Source organism: Leuciscus leuciscus (genome assembly GCF_965113295.1).
Source record: "Leuciscus leuciscus genome assembly, chromosome: 24".
NCBI classification, from domain to species: Eukaryota; Metazoa; Chordata; class Actinopteri; order Cypriniformes; family Leuciscidae; genus Leuciscus; species Leuciscus leuciscus.
The window spans coordinates 3,541,957-3,559,024 of record NC_138723.1 but is presented as its reverse complement, the minus strand read 5'-3'; the positions used below and the strand labels follow the sequence as shown (position 1 = coordinate 3,559,024).

Sequence of the window (17,068 nt, the reverse complement as noted above, 5' to 3'; positions counted from 1 at the left end):
ATTATTGGACTGGTCTAATTATCAGCAATGGATGAATGAACAGCATCGTAAAAAAATTACATAGCCTACTACAAACAAGCGCAACAACATACAACATAGAATGCAAAGTTTACAAATAAGAGATTTATTTACTGGCCACTAAATGCGTTTTCTCAGATAGGATTTCTGATTTATCAAAACGATTCCATTCACACCTGGTCACATAAATGTGTTTTTGCGAAACGGATTTAAATCCGATCTTCAATTCTCGCGCTATATGCAGATTTAATGGGAGTGCACGTCACCGAAAGCAACAGATATGAGCTGCATTTTATTGATCATCAGCTAAAATGTCTAAATCGAAGACAGCAATAAGAGAGAGCGGCAACAGCCCTGGTAAGATCACAGGGCTCCAGACTAACTTTTTGCCTTGGTTGCACTGGTGCGCCTAGCTTTTTTATTTAGGTGCACCAGCAGAAAATGTGGGTGCACCCAAATTTTTCCTCGGCTCGCATCACCTTTAACGCCACAATTTCAAGGTCACCTTTTTATCACGCTCTATATACATTCATATTATGTAAATGCTTTTAAAAAAGAATAAGGTGTAGGTAAATACTTTTTTTATTTGAAGCACAATTTTACTGTATATAAAAATAAAAAATCTTTTTTAAAAAATTAAAAATGTTTAAAGTGTTTCACTGAGCTGCCAAACAAACTATTTTGAGTCTCTAGCTCAGGCCGCGGTATAGGCTCTACCTCCGTCTCGGAGTCGGATGCCATCTCCGACGAAGGACCAGGGCTTGGCATCTTACCAGGGACTGGGGAGAATGGTGGCTGAAGTAGCTCCATGTCTGGGCTGTTGTCGGAGCATTGACCGGGGAGTAGGGTTTTAACGGTATTCCTACTCTTACCGATACTGCTTATCGATCCGGTACTTTAACTGTATTCTTATCGGTTCTTTTTGTTTTATATTTATATATATATATAATATATATATATATATATATATATATATATATATATATATATAAAACAAAGATAAACAAAAAATAAACAAAAGATAAACAATTAAACAAAGATACACATAATATAGACCTACACAGTGCTGTAATTTCAGTAAGGTCTACTAACATTACTCTTCAGGTATGGTCTAAAAAGAAATCTAATAAAGTAATCAAATGTAAAATAACACTGCGTAATTTTTCATACATAGATTAATGCTTAATAAAGCTGAAGTTATTCTTTCAAGAGCTTTGTAGTGATTTTTCTCTTGTTGTTTGATTCGCAGTAATGACGCAATCGTCCACATGTTTACTAGACTGCGGCCCCTTTAAGACCGAGTGCAGATCTGCTACTGATCTGATGCACCATATTCTCCCAACTATTTCCATAACTACGTCCATTTAAGACATAAACTGTTTTTAGTGAATCTCCAAGCCGGTCATTTTGACATACTTTTGTGTACATTTGATCGTTTAGACGCGCACATGAAACCCAAAGTAGGCTATAATTTGCTGGTCTCGGTTTCGGAGCGCGCGCCGCCTTGCGAACATATCTTATGCAGATTTTTGTGCTTTTAATAGCTCTTTTAATTATTTAACACGTCCCGCAAGTTAGCAACAGTAACTAGACTGCATTTTACAACAATCACCGATCGTGCTGATTCTGTCGTTAGGTTTGAGTTTTAGGGAGAAATGACAGTGTAATGCTGTGAAGGGAAGAGGTTGCACTAGATAGAATGCCGCTATAGTTTTTAATGTTTTTACCTCAATATATGATTTTTTTATAATCTTTGGAAGCCGAAATCTAAAATAAAATCAGACTAATATCACAGACCTTAAGTGTAACCAGGCTACGTTTGAATGTTTAATTCTGTCCTCCGTCATCACTCATTAAGCGTGAGAGAAGAGTGTGAGTTCCGTCAAAGGAGAACAAACGATTAGTTCGTGGAGAGGCAGCGGATGCGAGGACGTTAGGTGCACCGGTGCGACCTAGGAAAACCTTTTAGTCGCACCCTTACAAAATTTGGTCGCATGTGCGACCCAAATTGGTCGCACTCTAGAGCCCTGGATCATTTAGTTTCTTTACTTTTAATGATGATGATTGTGTGATGCGCGTCTGCGACTTACTTTCACTTTGATTTATGATAGTTTGCACATTGTCTTGATGAATCGATGCTCAGCTGCGGTAATGCGTGTTCCAGTAGCGTCGTCATATCTGGCAATAACATAGACTATAACACGCTCACACATTTTTTTTATTTAACATTTTTGGGAGGAGTACAATTTACATGTGGTTTCAACAACCAGATGCACACTTGTCCAGTTTCGTCTGGAATGCATCTCAGATCTCCTCCTGAAGTGGATTGAGCAATCGGATTCAAATCCGTCTTGAATGCGTTTCGGAGGACATTTACACCTGGTCTTTTCACGATCAGAGAGCTATCCGATCTGAGAAAATGCATGAAGTGGCCAGGTGTAAACAGCCCCCATGACAAAAACATACGCACGAAAGCCGAAAACAAACGCTGGTTGGCCTCTCACGTCCATAGTTTATAAACGCTCACGTCCAAATTTGAGGAAGTGGTGGGGGAAGTGACGTATGCCGTAAAGCAGTCGAATTTTGTAGTTCTTTTTGTGCCAGGGTTACTACCCGAACACCGAAGTTACATAGTGCCAGTAAAAGCGATACAGACCCCGTCAGGCTATGGCAGACGTGTCATTCAACCTATTGTAAGTCAATGTACTATCACAAGAGTCTTGGAAATATATTATGAAGGTTGAAAAGCTACATAGTGTTCCTTTAATGAGAACAATATTGTAATAAATTGTTGTGAATTCATTGGGTGTAGTTGGCGTGTTTCAGTGCTGTTCCAGGAAGAGCGCCTCCAGAACAGGAGTTACATTTTAACTAGCACTCACCTGAGGCGGCACGTTGGTGACACATTGTATTAGTCGTTATATTTCATTATTATATAAGTAATTTAAATGATCAATCACATCGATTCATTTTTCAATCCTAATAGCCCTTTATTTAGACTAAAACCCCGTCTCATTCATTTGGTGAGGAACATGTTTTGAGCATTAGCACACCCTGTCATGCTGTTGGCTATATGCCGCTGCAGTATTAAGGCTAACAATTGAGTGATCATTAATTTACACATGATTGATCATTGGAATGTGTGTAAATTGACAGCCCTAGTAGCTCTAAACCCATTATCCTCCATGCTTCATGTGTGTGTGTGTGCGCCTCATGTACCTCCTGTACGCGTGTCTGCAGGTCTGTCAGGGCGTTCTCCAGGGTCTTCCTCTCGGACACCGCAGTGTTCAGCGCCGCCTCTCGAGAGTTCAGCAGGGCTTCAACCTCCTTCAGTCGGGCCTGAGCGCCAGCGAGGTCCGCATCCTTCTTAGCACATCTGTGACAAACACAACACACACCATCAGAGGCTGGAGACCGTTTCTCGTGTGTCAGGTGACTGCTCCGAGAACTACTGTTTGCACGTCAGTACATCGCAAGAGCGTTTGCTCTAAACCAGGGGTGGGGAACGTCCGGCCCCCGGGCCGTAACCGGCCCGCAAAACAGTTTGATGCGGCCCGCGAGTCAATTCCTCCAAAAAAAAAAAAAAAAAAAAAAAAAACTTCAGAAACAAAAATCTCAGCAATTACTTTTCCTATGATAGAAAACACAAAATAGGCTAAGTGGCAAGCAGCACGAGTCCACGAGCCGTGAGAGCAGTAGCACGGGTGTTAATGAGTCACCTGCGCGCCGCACCGGTTTCAAGTTTCTCACGGATGAGCTTCGGGGGCGCGCGCGCCGTACCGGTTTCAAGTTTCTCACTGATCAGCTTCGGGACGCATAAAAGGATCGGAACGAAGACAGCGGAGGACCAGACATGGACTGTGTGTGTGTGTGTGTGTGTGTGCAGACTAAATCACACGACTGTGTGTGTGTGTGTTGCGTGTGCGTGTGTGTGGTAGTCGTCCACGAGGGGCTGCTGCTTTTACTTTCGTTTTGTCATTTGCGTATTAAAGTGGAATGAGTGGCCGACTAAAAGTGGCCGACAGCAAGTGGAATGAGTGGCCGACAGCAAGTAGAATGTGTGGCCGACTAAAAAAAAATTATTTTAACTATAAGCAACCCAATTTGTCTAGATCTGTATTATTTCCTTTGTATAATGAGCTTAAATATTGCTGCGCAGTCGTGTGAATTAGTCTGCTTGATTAACATTATTACAATGTATTCCTATTTAACTCTGATATGTAGCCTATATATATATATATATATATATATTTATACTACAGGGCCGTTGAATGCTTGAATCTGATTGGTTGACGAACGTTCTAAGGTGTGCATTATTTTCAGGGAAACGCACGGCTAAAGTAGTTCCAGGCAGGTCTTGACCGCATTACAGTTCCATATCACTTCGCGTAGTCAACTGTAATAACGGAAAATAGGATACAATTCATAACAAGAAAAAGCATTTCGCCCCGTGCGCTTGATCTGCAATTTTCAACGTCTAGCTTCACAATCAATAGAAACATGCAGTTTAATTTGAATAAATAAACTATAAAGTCCTATCTATAATCAATAGAAAATTAAACTGAATATAGGCTAAATAAATGGATAGTCCTGCAGCACGGATTTTTATTGCAGATAATTTAACAAATAAATAATTATTGATAGGCCTACTTGTTAAAAGGGCTTTGGGTTTCATTTATTTGGCTAATCTACTGTCATCTGTCAATAATAAATTTTAAAAAAAGAATTAACGAATTAAAACGAATTGAATTAATTAATAAATAATGATATTGACGCACATGCTTTTCTGTCTCATTATTGCAACATCTCTCTCTAATAACTGCATAAAGCCGGGAACACACTTTAAGGCCGGTTATGAATGTAATTTGATACTTATGACTGATCATGACCAAACGCGTGTTCAGCGCGTTCAGTCTGTGTTCAAAGTCGGTGTTTAAAATCTGCTGCAGTCGATGAAACCAGTCAGAGAATGTGTCAGCGAGTCGTGTGTCCCCAGCATTAGTGGCTCAAACCTCCGTTACTAACTCTGAAATGACGTTTTGGAATTAGCAACGGAGGCATGGGATTAGATGCGTAAGAAATTAGTCCTACATACAAGAGCGTTTTAATGACAAAAACTTTACAAACGTCTTGAAATACAAAATCTGAACAAATGTTTCGAGGTGTGGTAACTGTAGTATAAGCGGAATAATTGACTTCAGGCCGTTGAATTATTAGAAAAATAATGCACACCCGAGGTGGTAATGCGGTCACGACGCGAAGCGGAGTGGCCGTTACACCTCGGGTGTGCATTATTTTTCTAATAATTCAACGGCCTGTCGTCAATTATTCCTTACATATATATAAGGTCCTCGAATGTGTTCGAATATTTCACCAGCATCAGCCTTTTCACAGTTTGTATCACTCCGCTTGTCTGTATTTGCGCAACTTGAATCATTAAGCCAGTAGGTGGTGACAAGTGACTGTCTTTATGAGTGAACAATTGAAATTTAATTGAACTGATTTAATAGTGCCAAAAACATTGATTAACTCAAGAAACAAGTTGCTGAAACCAATCTTTAATGCTAAAAAGTTTACATCTATGCAAAATAATCCTTGAAAGATTTCTCATTTAAGGCCATTCCTGTTTGGAATATGTGATTGTGTATTGTCAACAATAAGCAGAAACATTTTGCATTTCAATTTTGTAGTGTGGATCATTCATTTCAACATTTATCCTCATTCTCATGTTTAAGAATCTCTTATCTTGACAAATAATTTACGCTACTGCCCACTGACATGCTTTTAAAGCTATTGTCATTAGGGCTGTGCCGGTAAACTTGACAACCGCACCACCGCGGTTGTAAAGCACCACCGCGGTGGCTGAGTAGTACCGGCGGTAGTTCGCCTAAAAAAAAGTTTGTATATGAATGCTGTTTAACATTAATATTATGACACACAAAGCTTTGTTTACAAAATAAATAATAGGTTAGCAATTAAATGTAATATCGCAGCCATGGAAAAGTTTAAATTCATGACGAATGAGAGAGTTGTAGCCTACGTGAGCCCATAAACATAAGCTTTGTCGGCTTTGAATTCTGGTTTGCGATCTGGTCACCCGATTATTAGCGAATTAAAAAATATTCCATTAGTTATTCTTATAGAAAGCTTGAATTATATACTTTTAAACAAAACAATTCAAAACGAAAATAAACCGACTAGCATATGCTTGTGTATTCCGTATGAAGTGTGCATTTCTCTCTAGGCGCGTTCACTGCAAAGAGTGAGCATCGTCAACTTCATCTTTGCAGCCCGACACTGACACACACAAAAAAAAAACACTTTATTAATAAACAATTCAAATGTCTCCTTGCTATCTTTGACACGTTCATAATCATTACTTTTGCCAGTTCTTTGTGACCGCTGTTATGTGCGTTATTGGCAGCGTCACCCTCCGGTTACGCATCACCACTGCATCAGCACCAGAACATGGAGATTTTATTTTAGAGAATGATCGCACAACAGACATTAGAACATTAGATATTCTATAATTAAATCAACTAATCGAATATTCAAAAATCGTGACTCATCCCTGCATGGAATGAATCTCTTTTTTCTTTTCCCATATCTTCACTCGCGTCTCACCCAAAGACGCGTTATAAACGTTTCTTCCTTTGTTCGCTTTTAGGTCGATTATTTTCGTATTCTTTACTGTGTTAAAGTAGAAAAAACGCTGTAGGACAGATAGCCTACATTTTTACTTATAAGTCAAAATCTTTTTAACACAGTTTGTGCTTGTTAGACATGATAATTGGTAAGAAGCGTCAAGTTCATTTTGTAAAGCGCGTTTCACAACCGCGGGTGATTTTAGTTTGGCTTTGTCTGGCAGCGTGCAAACAGCCTAAATGCCTTGCCCTTGTAGAAGATAAAATTCGCTCTTCATACCTTTTACAAGTAGAAAACATGATGGTCTCGAAAAGATCGATGGTCTCTTTCCTGCTTGTGTCCCACATCCCTCTCAATGCGCAGAGCGGTAGGCTATATCACGCGCCTTTGTGTGGAAATATTAACCGAAATTTTTTCTTAATTTTTTTTTTTTAAAATAGATTCAACTTTATTATATTATGTAAGTTACCAGTATTTACTGATATTTATTTCAATGCTTTACAGGCTTTAGTTTTTTGTTTCTTTGTTTTTGTTTAATTTATTTATTTCAAAACACCCCCCACCCAACAACCGCAACACCGCCGGTATTTGGGTCCATTACTACCGCGGTGGTAAAAAACTGCCACCGTCACAGCCCTAATTGTCATCAAAAAATGTTGGCCTTCAAACACCTTAAAATGCACATATGTAGGTCCGAGAAATCAAAATTTTCTCTGGGGAGCATGCCCCCGAACTACCTCACATGTGTGTGTCTGTGTGGTAATGTGGGCTGGTGTGGCTACAGTGCCAGGACTGAATTTTTTAACCAGTCTGCCCCCTGCATATAGGCCTAAAATATACATTATTCTCTGTATCGAATCATGTTATCTTGTTACCCACCCCCAGCCCCTGATGTTTCGGGCTCAGCCCCTGATGTTTTTAAAACCTAGAAACTCCCCTGCTCATTACAATGGCCCTTAAAGAATGTTAAAAAATTGTAAATGGCCCTTTATAGGAAAAAGGTTCCCCACCCCTGCTCTAAACCATAATGCGGTTTTGATTAAAAAAAATGTAAAAAAAAAAATATTTTTTTTAATCACGATTTACAATATTTCTGTACACAACATTCATAAATCTATTTTGCCGTTTACAAATTTAAGTTGAAACATTTCAAAAGGAAACCAATTAGAGCTTTATCAAAAAGCTGTAATATGTCTCTAAAACAAACAATTATTCTGTGTTAAGCGTGATGGATGGAGCGTAAATGCATGATCATCACCTTCAACAGCGGACTCGGCGAAGGCTGATGTGCGCATCTCTAACGGTAACAACACACTGATGAATGAGCGCTGCTTTTAAATGAACATTTCTTTAAAACAATTTTACAGAATTTCCTTTTCTTAATGGCATAAACAGGCTTTACTCCCTTGAAACTTAAACTGGAATGTCACTGCGACTTCCCGAACAGGCGAACACACGCACACACTTCACAGCCGTTACATATTACACTGGATTCATCCTCGTTAACCACTTCGCTAAAACGCTCCCACACGGTACTTTTCTTTCTTTCTCTCCTTCCTTTTGTTTTGTTTTTAATTATTTTGTACTTCACTTCACTCAGACCTGCTCCATTTCTGCTTAAAGCGGCCCCCGCGCAGCATAGGCTATATCTTAAAGAGTGCAAATTAGTGCCTGTTGAAAAAAAAAATACATTTTAGACATGCTCATATTTTAGAGAATGTAGTTAAAGATTGTGTGTAAGATTGTGGCCAAAACTGGTACTGCAATCACTTTCAAATTACTGTAGAGCGGTGTATCCCCTCCCCCTCCCCCCTGACTCCAGGTTGCCAGATAGGCTGCAGGATCCAGCAGGAACGTAGGCTGCTACAAGGAGCTTTCAACTAGAGCAGAGCTGGCAACCCGGATACTGACTTCGTGATTGGTAGATAGGTGGAGGGTGGGGCTTCAGGCCAAAACACAACATGACAACATCAAAATCAGTTGAGGGCTGCAACTTCACTTTTTAAATGACAATATCCTGGCCGTACTACTGTTGTCAGTAGAGCTGTAGCGGTGCGTCGATGACGTCGACGCCAAAATTACGTCGACGTCATATTTTTTGCGTCGACGCTTCTTTATTTATTATCTATTTATTTTTTTGCACCATTCCCGGAGGTACAGCTCGCCACACACACACCGCCCGCCGTGTTATTCTGCCATGTTTTCTCCCTTTCTTTCCAAACCGCGACAAACGCCAGTCTCCTTTCTCTGCAGAATGCCACAAATCCGCTCAACCAATCACAGCGCACCATTCCACGCATTGTAAACAGTAACGGTGGCGCTCTGACACCCGGCATCCTAGTTTTCCTTATCTACTTTGCACTTTTTGATCAACAAACAAAAAAAATAATACATTGATGAACCTGTGGTGGATTCTGCCGTAGGGAAGAAACGTAAGCCATCGAAATCTAATCATTTACGTGAGGAGATTAAGAAGATGAGGCACGCGGGAGGAAGAGAAATGCCGACTGATGCTTGTTCTCACACGACAGCGTCAAACTTCTGTCGAATGCTGACACGTTAACCCCAGGGGATCTTTTAAAAAAACGTTCAATTCTTGTACTCAAAGTCAACGAAAACCGAGCAGGACCTAAGCCATTTTACAGCTGATCGCCGTCAAAAAAGAAGGTCGCCGTCGTTCAGAAGGTATTTCTAGCGATGGCTGATTGAATGTAGCCTATGTTTAGTCCAGATTAGTATTGACCGAGTTCAGAGGCTGTCATATGTGGATCAACTTACTTTGTTGTGTATTTTCAACAGTTTCAATGTGAAAAATAACTTTTATATTGATTCAATGGATTAATTGCATGAAAAAAAAAAGGATTTATCACATTTATACTATATTATTCAGAAGTAAACATTGTAGCTGACAGTGTGTTTATGTCAGAATGTTTATTTTTAAACCACAACCTTCTAAGTGCTTCTTTTACCAATATATTTAACATATCTTTTGCATTTCTCATCCAAACAACGTCAAACTTGGCACTGCACTTACTCGTGCCCAGACAGCTGTCGAGTTTGAAATCCATCGGAGTAACGGCTCGACAGAGATATGCGAATAACAGACAGGATAAATAATTCCAATTAGTCGTTAGATTAGTCGACTAATCGATAAAATAATCGCCCGACTAATCGTTTAATTAATAATCGTTTACCCCAGCCCTAGTTGTCAGTGATATAAGTATTTGAAATGAACATGATTTCTTAATGTCTAGTGACATATCAGAGCCATTTTATGATTAATTGAAATACATTTCTTACATACAGCTCCTTTAATAATGACTCGCATTCACCCGCAACCCACCCGAAATTAATCAGAATGTTATTTTTATTACTTGACCCGCCCGATCCACAGATTATCGGCAGCGCCCGCAGATATAACCGCGATCTGCGCATCACTACTGCCCGTGGCTCGGCACAGAGTGCTCTAACTCCATATTTGCCTGTTTGGATGAGGTTAAATGTTGGCTTTCTAAAAACATCCTTTTTTTGAATGCAGATAAAACAGAGGTAATTGTTCTTGGCCCCTCTTTCTCCAGGAAGTAACAAGATCAATCTTGGATGTCTACAACCTTTTGTTTCTTCTGTTGTGAGGAATGTGGGTGTGGAGTTTGACAATTCCCTTAAGTTTAACAAATATTAGCTCTGTGATCAGTTCTAGTCTTTCATCTCCGCTTGCTTGCTAAAATTAAGCCATTTCTATCCAAGAAGTCTCTGGAAGTTGCAACCCATGCTTTTATTACGACTCGGCTGGATCATTGCAACTCCATCTACTATGTTATATCTAATTTTTAAAGTTCTTGTTTACAAGTGGTTCAAATTCCAGCAGCACGATTTCTGAAAGGATGTAAAACACGTATGCATGTCACTCCCCTTCTGAAAGATTTACATTGGTTGCCAGTTAATTATAGAGCTGAGTTTAAAATCCTATTACTGGTCTATAAATCTCTACATAATCAAGCGCAAAGCTATCTGTCTGTTTTACTACACCACTATAATCCCTCACGAAGCCTAAGGTCTTAAGATCAACACTTACTCCAAATCCCAAGAACTGGCTTAAAGGGTCGGGGTGATCGAGCTTTTTCTGTGGCTCGTCCCACTTTATGGAAAAGCCTTCTAGACCACATTAGGGCCGCTTCTACCTTATCTGCATTCAAATCTAGTCTTAACATATCTTTTTGTTGGCTTATAATACATTGTAATGTCTTGTTTTGTTCTTCTGTTTCCTTTTATCTGTCATCTCATGGTCTTTTATTTTGTATTGTACAGCACCTCATTGCTGTCATTACATGTGCTTAAGAAATAAACTGAACTGATCGAACAGCTTGATTTTGGCTTTGTGGCTCGAGATCAGAGGCTGTTGCTGCGGTCGGCTCATTGGCAGCGCTGGCTCTCACTGGCCCCACAGCTAGGGATCAAGATGCATGTTAAAATACATGTTGAACAAATGTCCCTCTAATGAAAAGATGTAATTCAACATCGCTCAACCAGAGAGAGAGAGCGTCCTGAAGCCTGAGGAACAGTGTGTGCTTACAGGTCTTCAAGCAACACTAGTGTTGAGCAGTCGCGGTCTCCTTCTCCGGAGGAACTGAGGAATGTGAGGAATGAGAGGAACGCCTCACACACAGCCGAGAGCGCCTGGAGGACACGAGCTCTCACTTCATGAGTTTCTGATAATCTTAACATGTGCTACACGCATCTAATGTGCTTCAGTCCAAAGTAGACATGTGCCGGTATTCGGTAATGCGATAAATCGCGGTAATGAATATGCACGATATTGTTATCGCGGGCACTTCAAAATACCGTGAAAAATAACAGATCCGAATTTAGATTTTTAGAACGCGCATTATAGCTTATTTTCCATCAACCACTTAAACAAACACTGCATATGCTGCGTGAAACACGTGCGCACTCTGATGTAAACAATCGCCACGTGTATAATAAGCATGCGGCCGGTGCGCACTTCTAGTCTAATGTAAACAGTCCTCGCATGGAGAAGCAGCATGGCGGAAGGAGGAATGCCGCCGCCTACAGTCTATGGCCGCCGCCGATCTATCCGGATCCATCCCGCTTCTAAAAGCAGAGCTGCCAACTCGACGCATTCAGCGCGAGACTTCTCACACGCTCACGCCACACATCCGTTTTCTCACGCAGAGAAAAATCGCGGAGCAAAGAGGACACGAAGACCGTCAAACAAGACAGAGCAGGTTACTTTTGATATGAAACAGGAGAACAATTGTGTCACAGAACGTTACATTTAAACTATTTAATGACCAGCAGCATGTTAGATGACTAAAACATATAGATAAAGAGGAGTATTTTGCTGAATATGTGCGCTGCACTTTTTTACATATTTATTATATTTTTACTTGTGTCATTACATAATTGTTATTATAATGAAAACCACATTATATTTGATTTAATTAGTTATTTGTAACCTTTAATAATACCAGCTGATAGGCCTCTATATGGTTACATAGCATTATGTGTTTTGTTTTTTTTACATTGAGAAAAACAAAAACATGTGGGCTATCTACTGTAGCCTTCCTAATATTTATCCAAAATAAGTCAATATTGAATCAAGATTTAAATCAAATCCCAAGTATTGAATTGAAATCGTTAAATTTGTGTTAAACAATACAAACAGTAGCCTACCAGTCATTGTACCATGTAATCATTGTAACATGTTGTCACTAAACTTAATAAAATTCAGTTTAGTTACCAAATGTTTTGACAATCACAATTACACCTTGTGATGCAAGTTTTATTAAATTTTTTACATCCCCCCCAAATCCATCTGTTTCTCATGTGCAATTAAAATATCGTGATAATACCGTATACCGTGATAAAAGATCACTCAATTAATCGCAGCATGAAAATGTGATACCGGCACATGCCTAGTCCAAAGAAAAGGTTAGAAACAAAGAGCTGCTTCACTGGGAGACTGGTAAACAGCTGGTGAACATTCACCTCCTCCAGCTGCTACACGCCAATGAGACGCTTCAGTCTGAGCACTGAGAGAAACACTGAACACACCAACTGCTGCTCCTGTCAATCAGACACACAAACAAAAAAAACTAAACCAAACACTACGAGCAACACGGACAGCTGTACAACACGGTACTAAAACACTCATTCACAAGATGAACATATGACGTGAGCCTGTAACTGATTCACTAAAGAGTCTCATAACAAACATGACCATCACAAAACTGCTGTTAGTGTGAGACCAATACAACACACAGACACGAAATACAAGAAACTAGAAATAAAAATAATAAAAAAAGAGTGAAAGAGTGACCCGACAGGCCTCTGTGACCCTGATAAAAAAAATTAAAAAAAACACAATGCATGCAGGAAAATACACTAATTATAAAAATACCAAGGCAAATTGGAGAAGCATTTAAAAAACCCTTCCTTTCTCATCTGGTCCAGAGCTTCACACACATCCACTGAGCGCCATCACATGATGCTCTGGGCTAGAGGAACTGCTGCTGGCCGACACGCCTGGGGATCCCCGCACAGGGCTGGATAGTTTACTTATTTGATCACTCATTTACTTAATTTGTTTTATCACAAGTAATGAGAATCATTGTCTATCATTTTGCAAGCAAAGATGGAGTTGGTGATAAAGAAAAAGGCACGTTGCAGAGACGACGAGAGCTGAATCTTGCGGTCCCATACATTAATGATAGTGAAAAAACAAAAAGTATCAAATCTTCTTGTTTAATACGTTTTAAGTCAGCGTTCGAACCTATTAAAGACATATTATATAATTTTAGTTATAATATATTTAAAAATGTCTTCTAGTATTGTCATTAGGGATGCACAATATCATCGGCACAAAACCGGAATCGGCCAATAAATCTATTAATCAATTATCAATTAATCTTGCAGAAAAGATAACGAGTTGATTTTTATAACATTAACAAAGATTATTTATAAATACTGTAACAAATGTATTTCTCATTGTTAGTTAATACATTAATATAAAAAAAAATAACCTTTTTGTAAAGTGTTACCTTTCGATATTTAGGAAAAATTTATTAAATTCAATTTAGAGTGTAATGTTAATAAAAATAAAATAACGTTTTTAAAAAACAAGTCATTTTCGGTCAAGTACATCCAGAATTTACCGTTTTTGCCAAGAAATTCTCCTTTTGGTGCATCTCAAAGTACAGGTAAATGCTATCTGAACCCGAGATAAAATTAATAAGTTACCATACATTTTAGTTTCTCCAATTTTTTGTGTATTTTTATGCAAAATAGATGTCATGCCCATAAAACACAATTATACAGTAAGAGAGAGAAATGAGATTGAAGTCTGAATATAGTGTCTCACGTCTGCTGTAGCTGCTCGTGCGCGCTCCCGATCTGGCCCAGCTCGATCTGCAGCTTCGCGCGCTCCCGCGCCGTCTGGTCCAGCGCCGTGCGCGCGTCCGCAAGCTCGGTCTCGTAGAGCGCCTTGACCCCGCAGATCTCGCGTGCACGCTCCTCCTCGCGCGCGTTGATCTGCAGCTGCAGCGCGCTGTTCTCGGTCTCCAGGCCGCGCACCGTGTCGATGTACACCGCCAGCCGGTCGTTGAGCTGCTGCAGGTCCTCCTTCTCCCGCAGCCTGGAGATCCGCGCGGGGCTCAGAGGAGTCGCGCTGCCGCCGCGGGGCAACGGCTGCTGCCCGGCCGGGGTACACGCCGCGCTCGCCATGCTTCAGCTGCATTTACAACACAAGAGTCAGCGTGAATGATGGATTATGGTCACTCTTCGGCTCAGCGAGCAGAACAACATGGTTTAACTTGAATTATAAACACCCGAACAACGCTAATGACTATGATGAGCACGACAAAAACGGTTTACCTTCTGAATGAAAAGTATAGAAACAACGCTCCGAGCGAACAGGGTATAATTCTACAAGAGCTGCTTTAAACACGGCAGTGTCCTACATCGACATCACTGTAAACTATGAAATAATAAACATATATGTGTGAGCGTCTTACCGTGAGCCCGGTCGCGTGATAGAATGAACTGAACTAATATGGCCGCTCATCAGAACCACGCTGACACGTGACCACGGACACTCAATCAGCAACCGCCACGTCATCAGGGGGTTCAACGGTGCTTTTGAGACAAAATTCAAACTGCACAAAAACGCGCTGAAAAAGTAACATCACTAGCACGTGCTCGTCCTCCAGTTACAACGCCTGTAAACAACGCAACAATCAATAAACATTTCATGTAGTCTGACTTTTCTTTTGTGATCATGCTTGACCAGCGAATCAAATATTAATTTCACGATACACACAATTATGACTGACTGACACTTCGCTGTTTGTTTCAGGTTTAAATTATTTATTTCTGCTTAAGTAGTATTAGTTTTTCACAATTGCTAATCCACTAAACCCCATTCTCTGAACCAAACTCTCACTATAGTAGCCTAAACCAATTTGTCGAATAAATTTCTCTTTCTGCAAAACCTTCAACGAGTTAAGACAGTTAGACACTATCTGCAAATCTCATGCACTCTTTCTGCAGAACTCTAAACACAAGAGGTAAAAGTTAAACACAAATAAAGCACAGTTGTACACTCTTGTTTCTAATGTTGTGATCAAACCAACTGTATAAAATATAAGCCAGTTCAATACGAACAATAGATGGAAACAGTCTGAGAGGGAGAAGAGGAAGAGCACATAAAAGAGGCGGTGGACGATGAGGAAGAGTGTTATCAAGGCTGGTGTTATCAAATACTCACAGTATTTGAGTGTACTGTAAAAATACTGCAGTCAAGCCAAAACTCTTAATGAAAAGCATGTTACAGTACACTCAAATACTGTGAGTTGTGCAATGGCAAAATCTAGGTCAATGAGCGATCGATTCTGCTTCAGCATCATGTCCTCCTGCTTCAGCATCATGTCCTCCTGCTGGCTCTGGCCTGAGGGCTTCATCCACAGCACAGGCTGTGTTGGAGAGACAAGAGACCTGGGGCCTGTTTCAGAAAGGAGGTTAAGTGAAAACTCTGAGTATGTTAACCCTGAAATGAGGGAAACTCTGAGTTTTCTGTTTCAGAATGGGAGGTATGTTAAACCTGAGAAAGCAGAGTAAGTCAAGCCCGTTTCTGAAAGAGAGGTAACTTATACTCAGAGTCAGTTACCATGGTAACTTACTCTGTGAACCTAACCTGGTCGGGAGCAGGTTTTCTTCGGTAAACCCAGAGTTTCTATTGGTCTCCTCCCCTTTTTTAAAGAGGAAGTAGTGTTTAAACACCTCATTCATTCTTTCAGTACATTTTTATTAATAAAATTAATCTTTTATTAATAAATAAAATATTGCTATTTTTACTGCAGTTTTTTTCTATTTTTTTTTTTAGATGAAGTCTATATAACTCCTTAACTGGCAACTGAAAATACAGTAGTAGATTAGAGTTACATAATGTAGTTCTGAACAAATTCTACAGAATTAAACTGTGGCATTTACTGGAAATCACTGAACTGTGTTCATCTGTGCAACAGAAGTTAATGGACCGTCCTCCTGCTGTTCTTCCACACTCTGAGGGAGGGAGACATAAGAATACCTGTTTATACTTAGATTATCCACATAAAAATGTGAAAAAATCTGAATGTGTAGCTTGTTTGATGTGTAGACACATAATATTAACTTTACCTCTGTAGGCCTCTCTGTGGCAGCAGAAAATCTTTATCCCCATCGTCCTGTGAAGATGAGCATTGGGTCGAGTACACTTTATAACACTATTTTTTATAATTTCTGGTGTATTGATAGGCTACTTACAACTGCCTGGGGTTCTGTTGGGACAGGAGGCTCCAAAAGACAGATATTACCATCAGAATCTGTTGGGACCAACAAAAAACCCAACCCAAAGTAAAATAAATGGAAATATCAAAAATAGCCTATATAAAAAATAACACATACTGTATGTAAACCTCTTACATTTTATAAAGGCCCTTGAATCTTCGGGAGTGACTGGCTCTAAAGTCCCTCCAGGAATTCCCTCTGCCAAAAATGCTGCTGCACTGCTAGACACTGGATGCTATTTAGTTATTTAATATGTCAAAAGTAAAGTCAAGTAGCCTACACCCATGATATGCTCAAGCCTTACTTGATTGAATTATGTTTTTATATTTAATTTTCAGCTGCTGCCATATTCTTTTAATACCTGCTCCTGCCAGACAGACTGTCTCGCCAGACAGAGAAGCGTTATCAGGCAAACGTGTCACAAATGAAGCACTTTTATGAGAACCCAGCAAAAGATTTCTGTATATTATACCATGTAGGGATACACCGATATTAAAATGTTGGCCTATACCAATTCTTTTTATTTGAAAGCCAATAACCAATATATTGGCTGATAAATCCA

General features: G+C 39.8%; 1 protein-coding gene and 2 long non-coding RNA genes across 4 annotated transcripts in view; 2 read left to right on the top strand and 1 right to left on the bottom strand.

The window, feature by feature from the left end:
• Positions 1-15,544, bottom strand: part of lmnb1 (lamin B1) — a 47,123-nt gene extending 31,579 nt beyond the window's left edge. The window contains exons 1-3 of one of the 2 annotated variants that reach the window (XM_082157397.1): positions 14,557-15,544; positions 14,045-14,413; positions 3,238-3,394 (exon numbers count right to left, since the gene is read on the bottom strand). In XM_082157397.1, the coding sequence (XP_082013523.1) occupies positions 3,238-3,394; positions 14,045-14,406 (519 nt within the window). In that variant the 5' untranslated portion in view covers positions 14,407-14,413; positions 14,557-15,544. The remainder of the gene's footprint in view (positions 1-3,237; positions 3,395-14,044; positions 14,414-14,556) is intronic. The other variant, XM_082157396.1, reaches the window with a different exon arrangement.
• The window catches only part of LOC309488959, a 217,475-nt gene extending 201,432 nt beyond the window's left edge, over positions 1-16,043 (top strand). The window contains exon 2 of the long non-coding RNA XR_014202306.1: positions 15,665-16,043. This is a non-coding gene — a long non-coding RNA (uncharacterized lncRNA). The remainder of the gene's footprint in view (positions 1-15,664) is intronic.
• LOC309488963 lies at positions 3,354-8,352 on the top strand. The gene is made up of 2 exons (XR_014202310.1): positions 3,354-3,450; positions 7,888-8,352. It is a non-coding gene; the product is annotated as an uncharacterized lncRNA (long non-coding RNA).
• Positions 16,044-17,068: the final 1,025 nt, after the last annotated feature.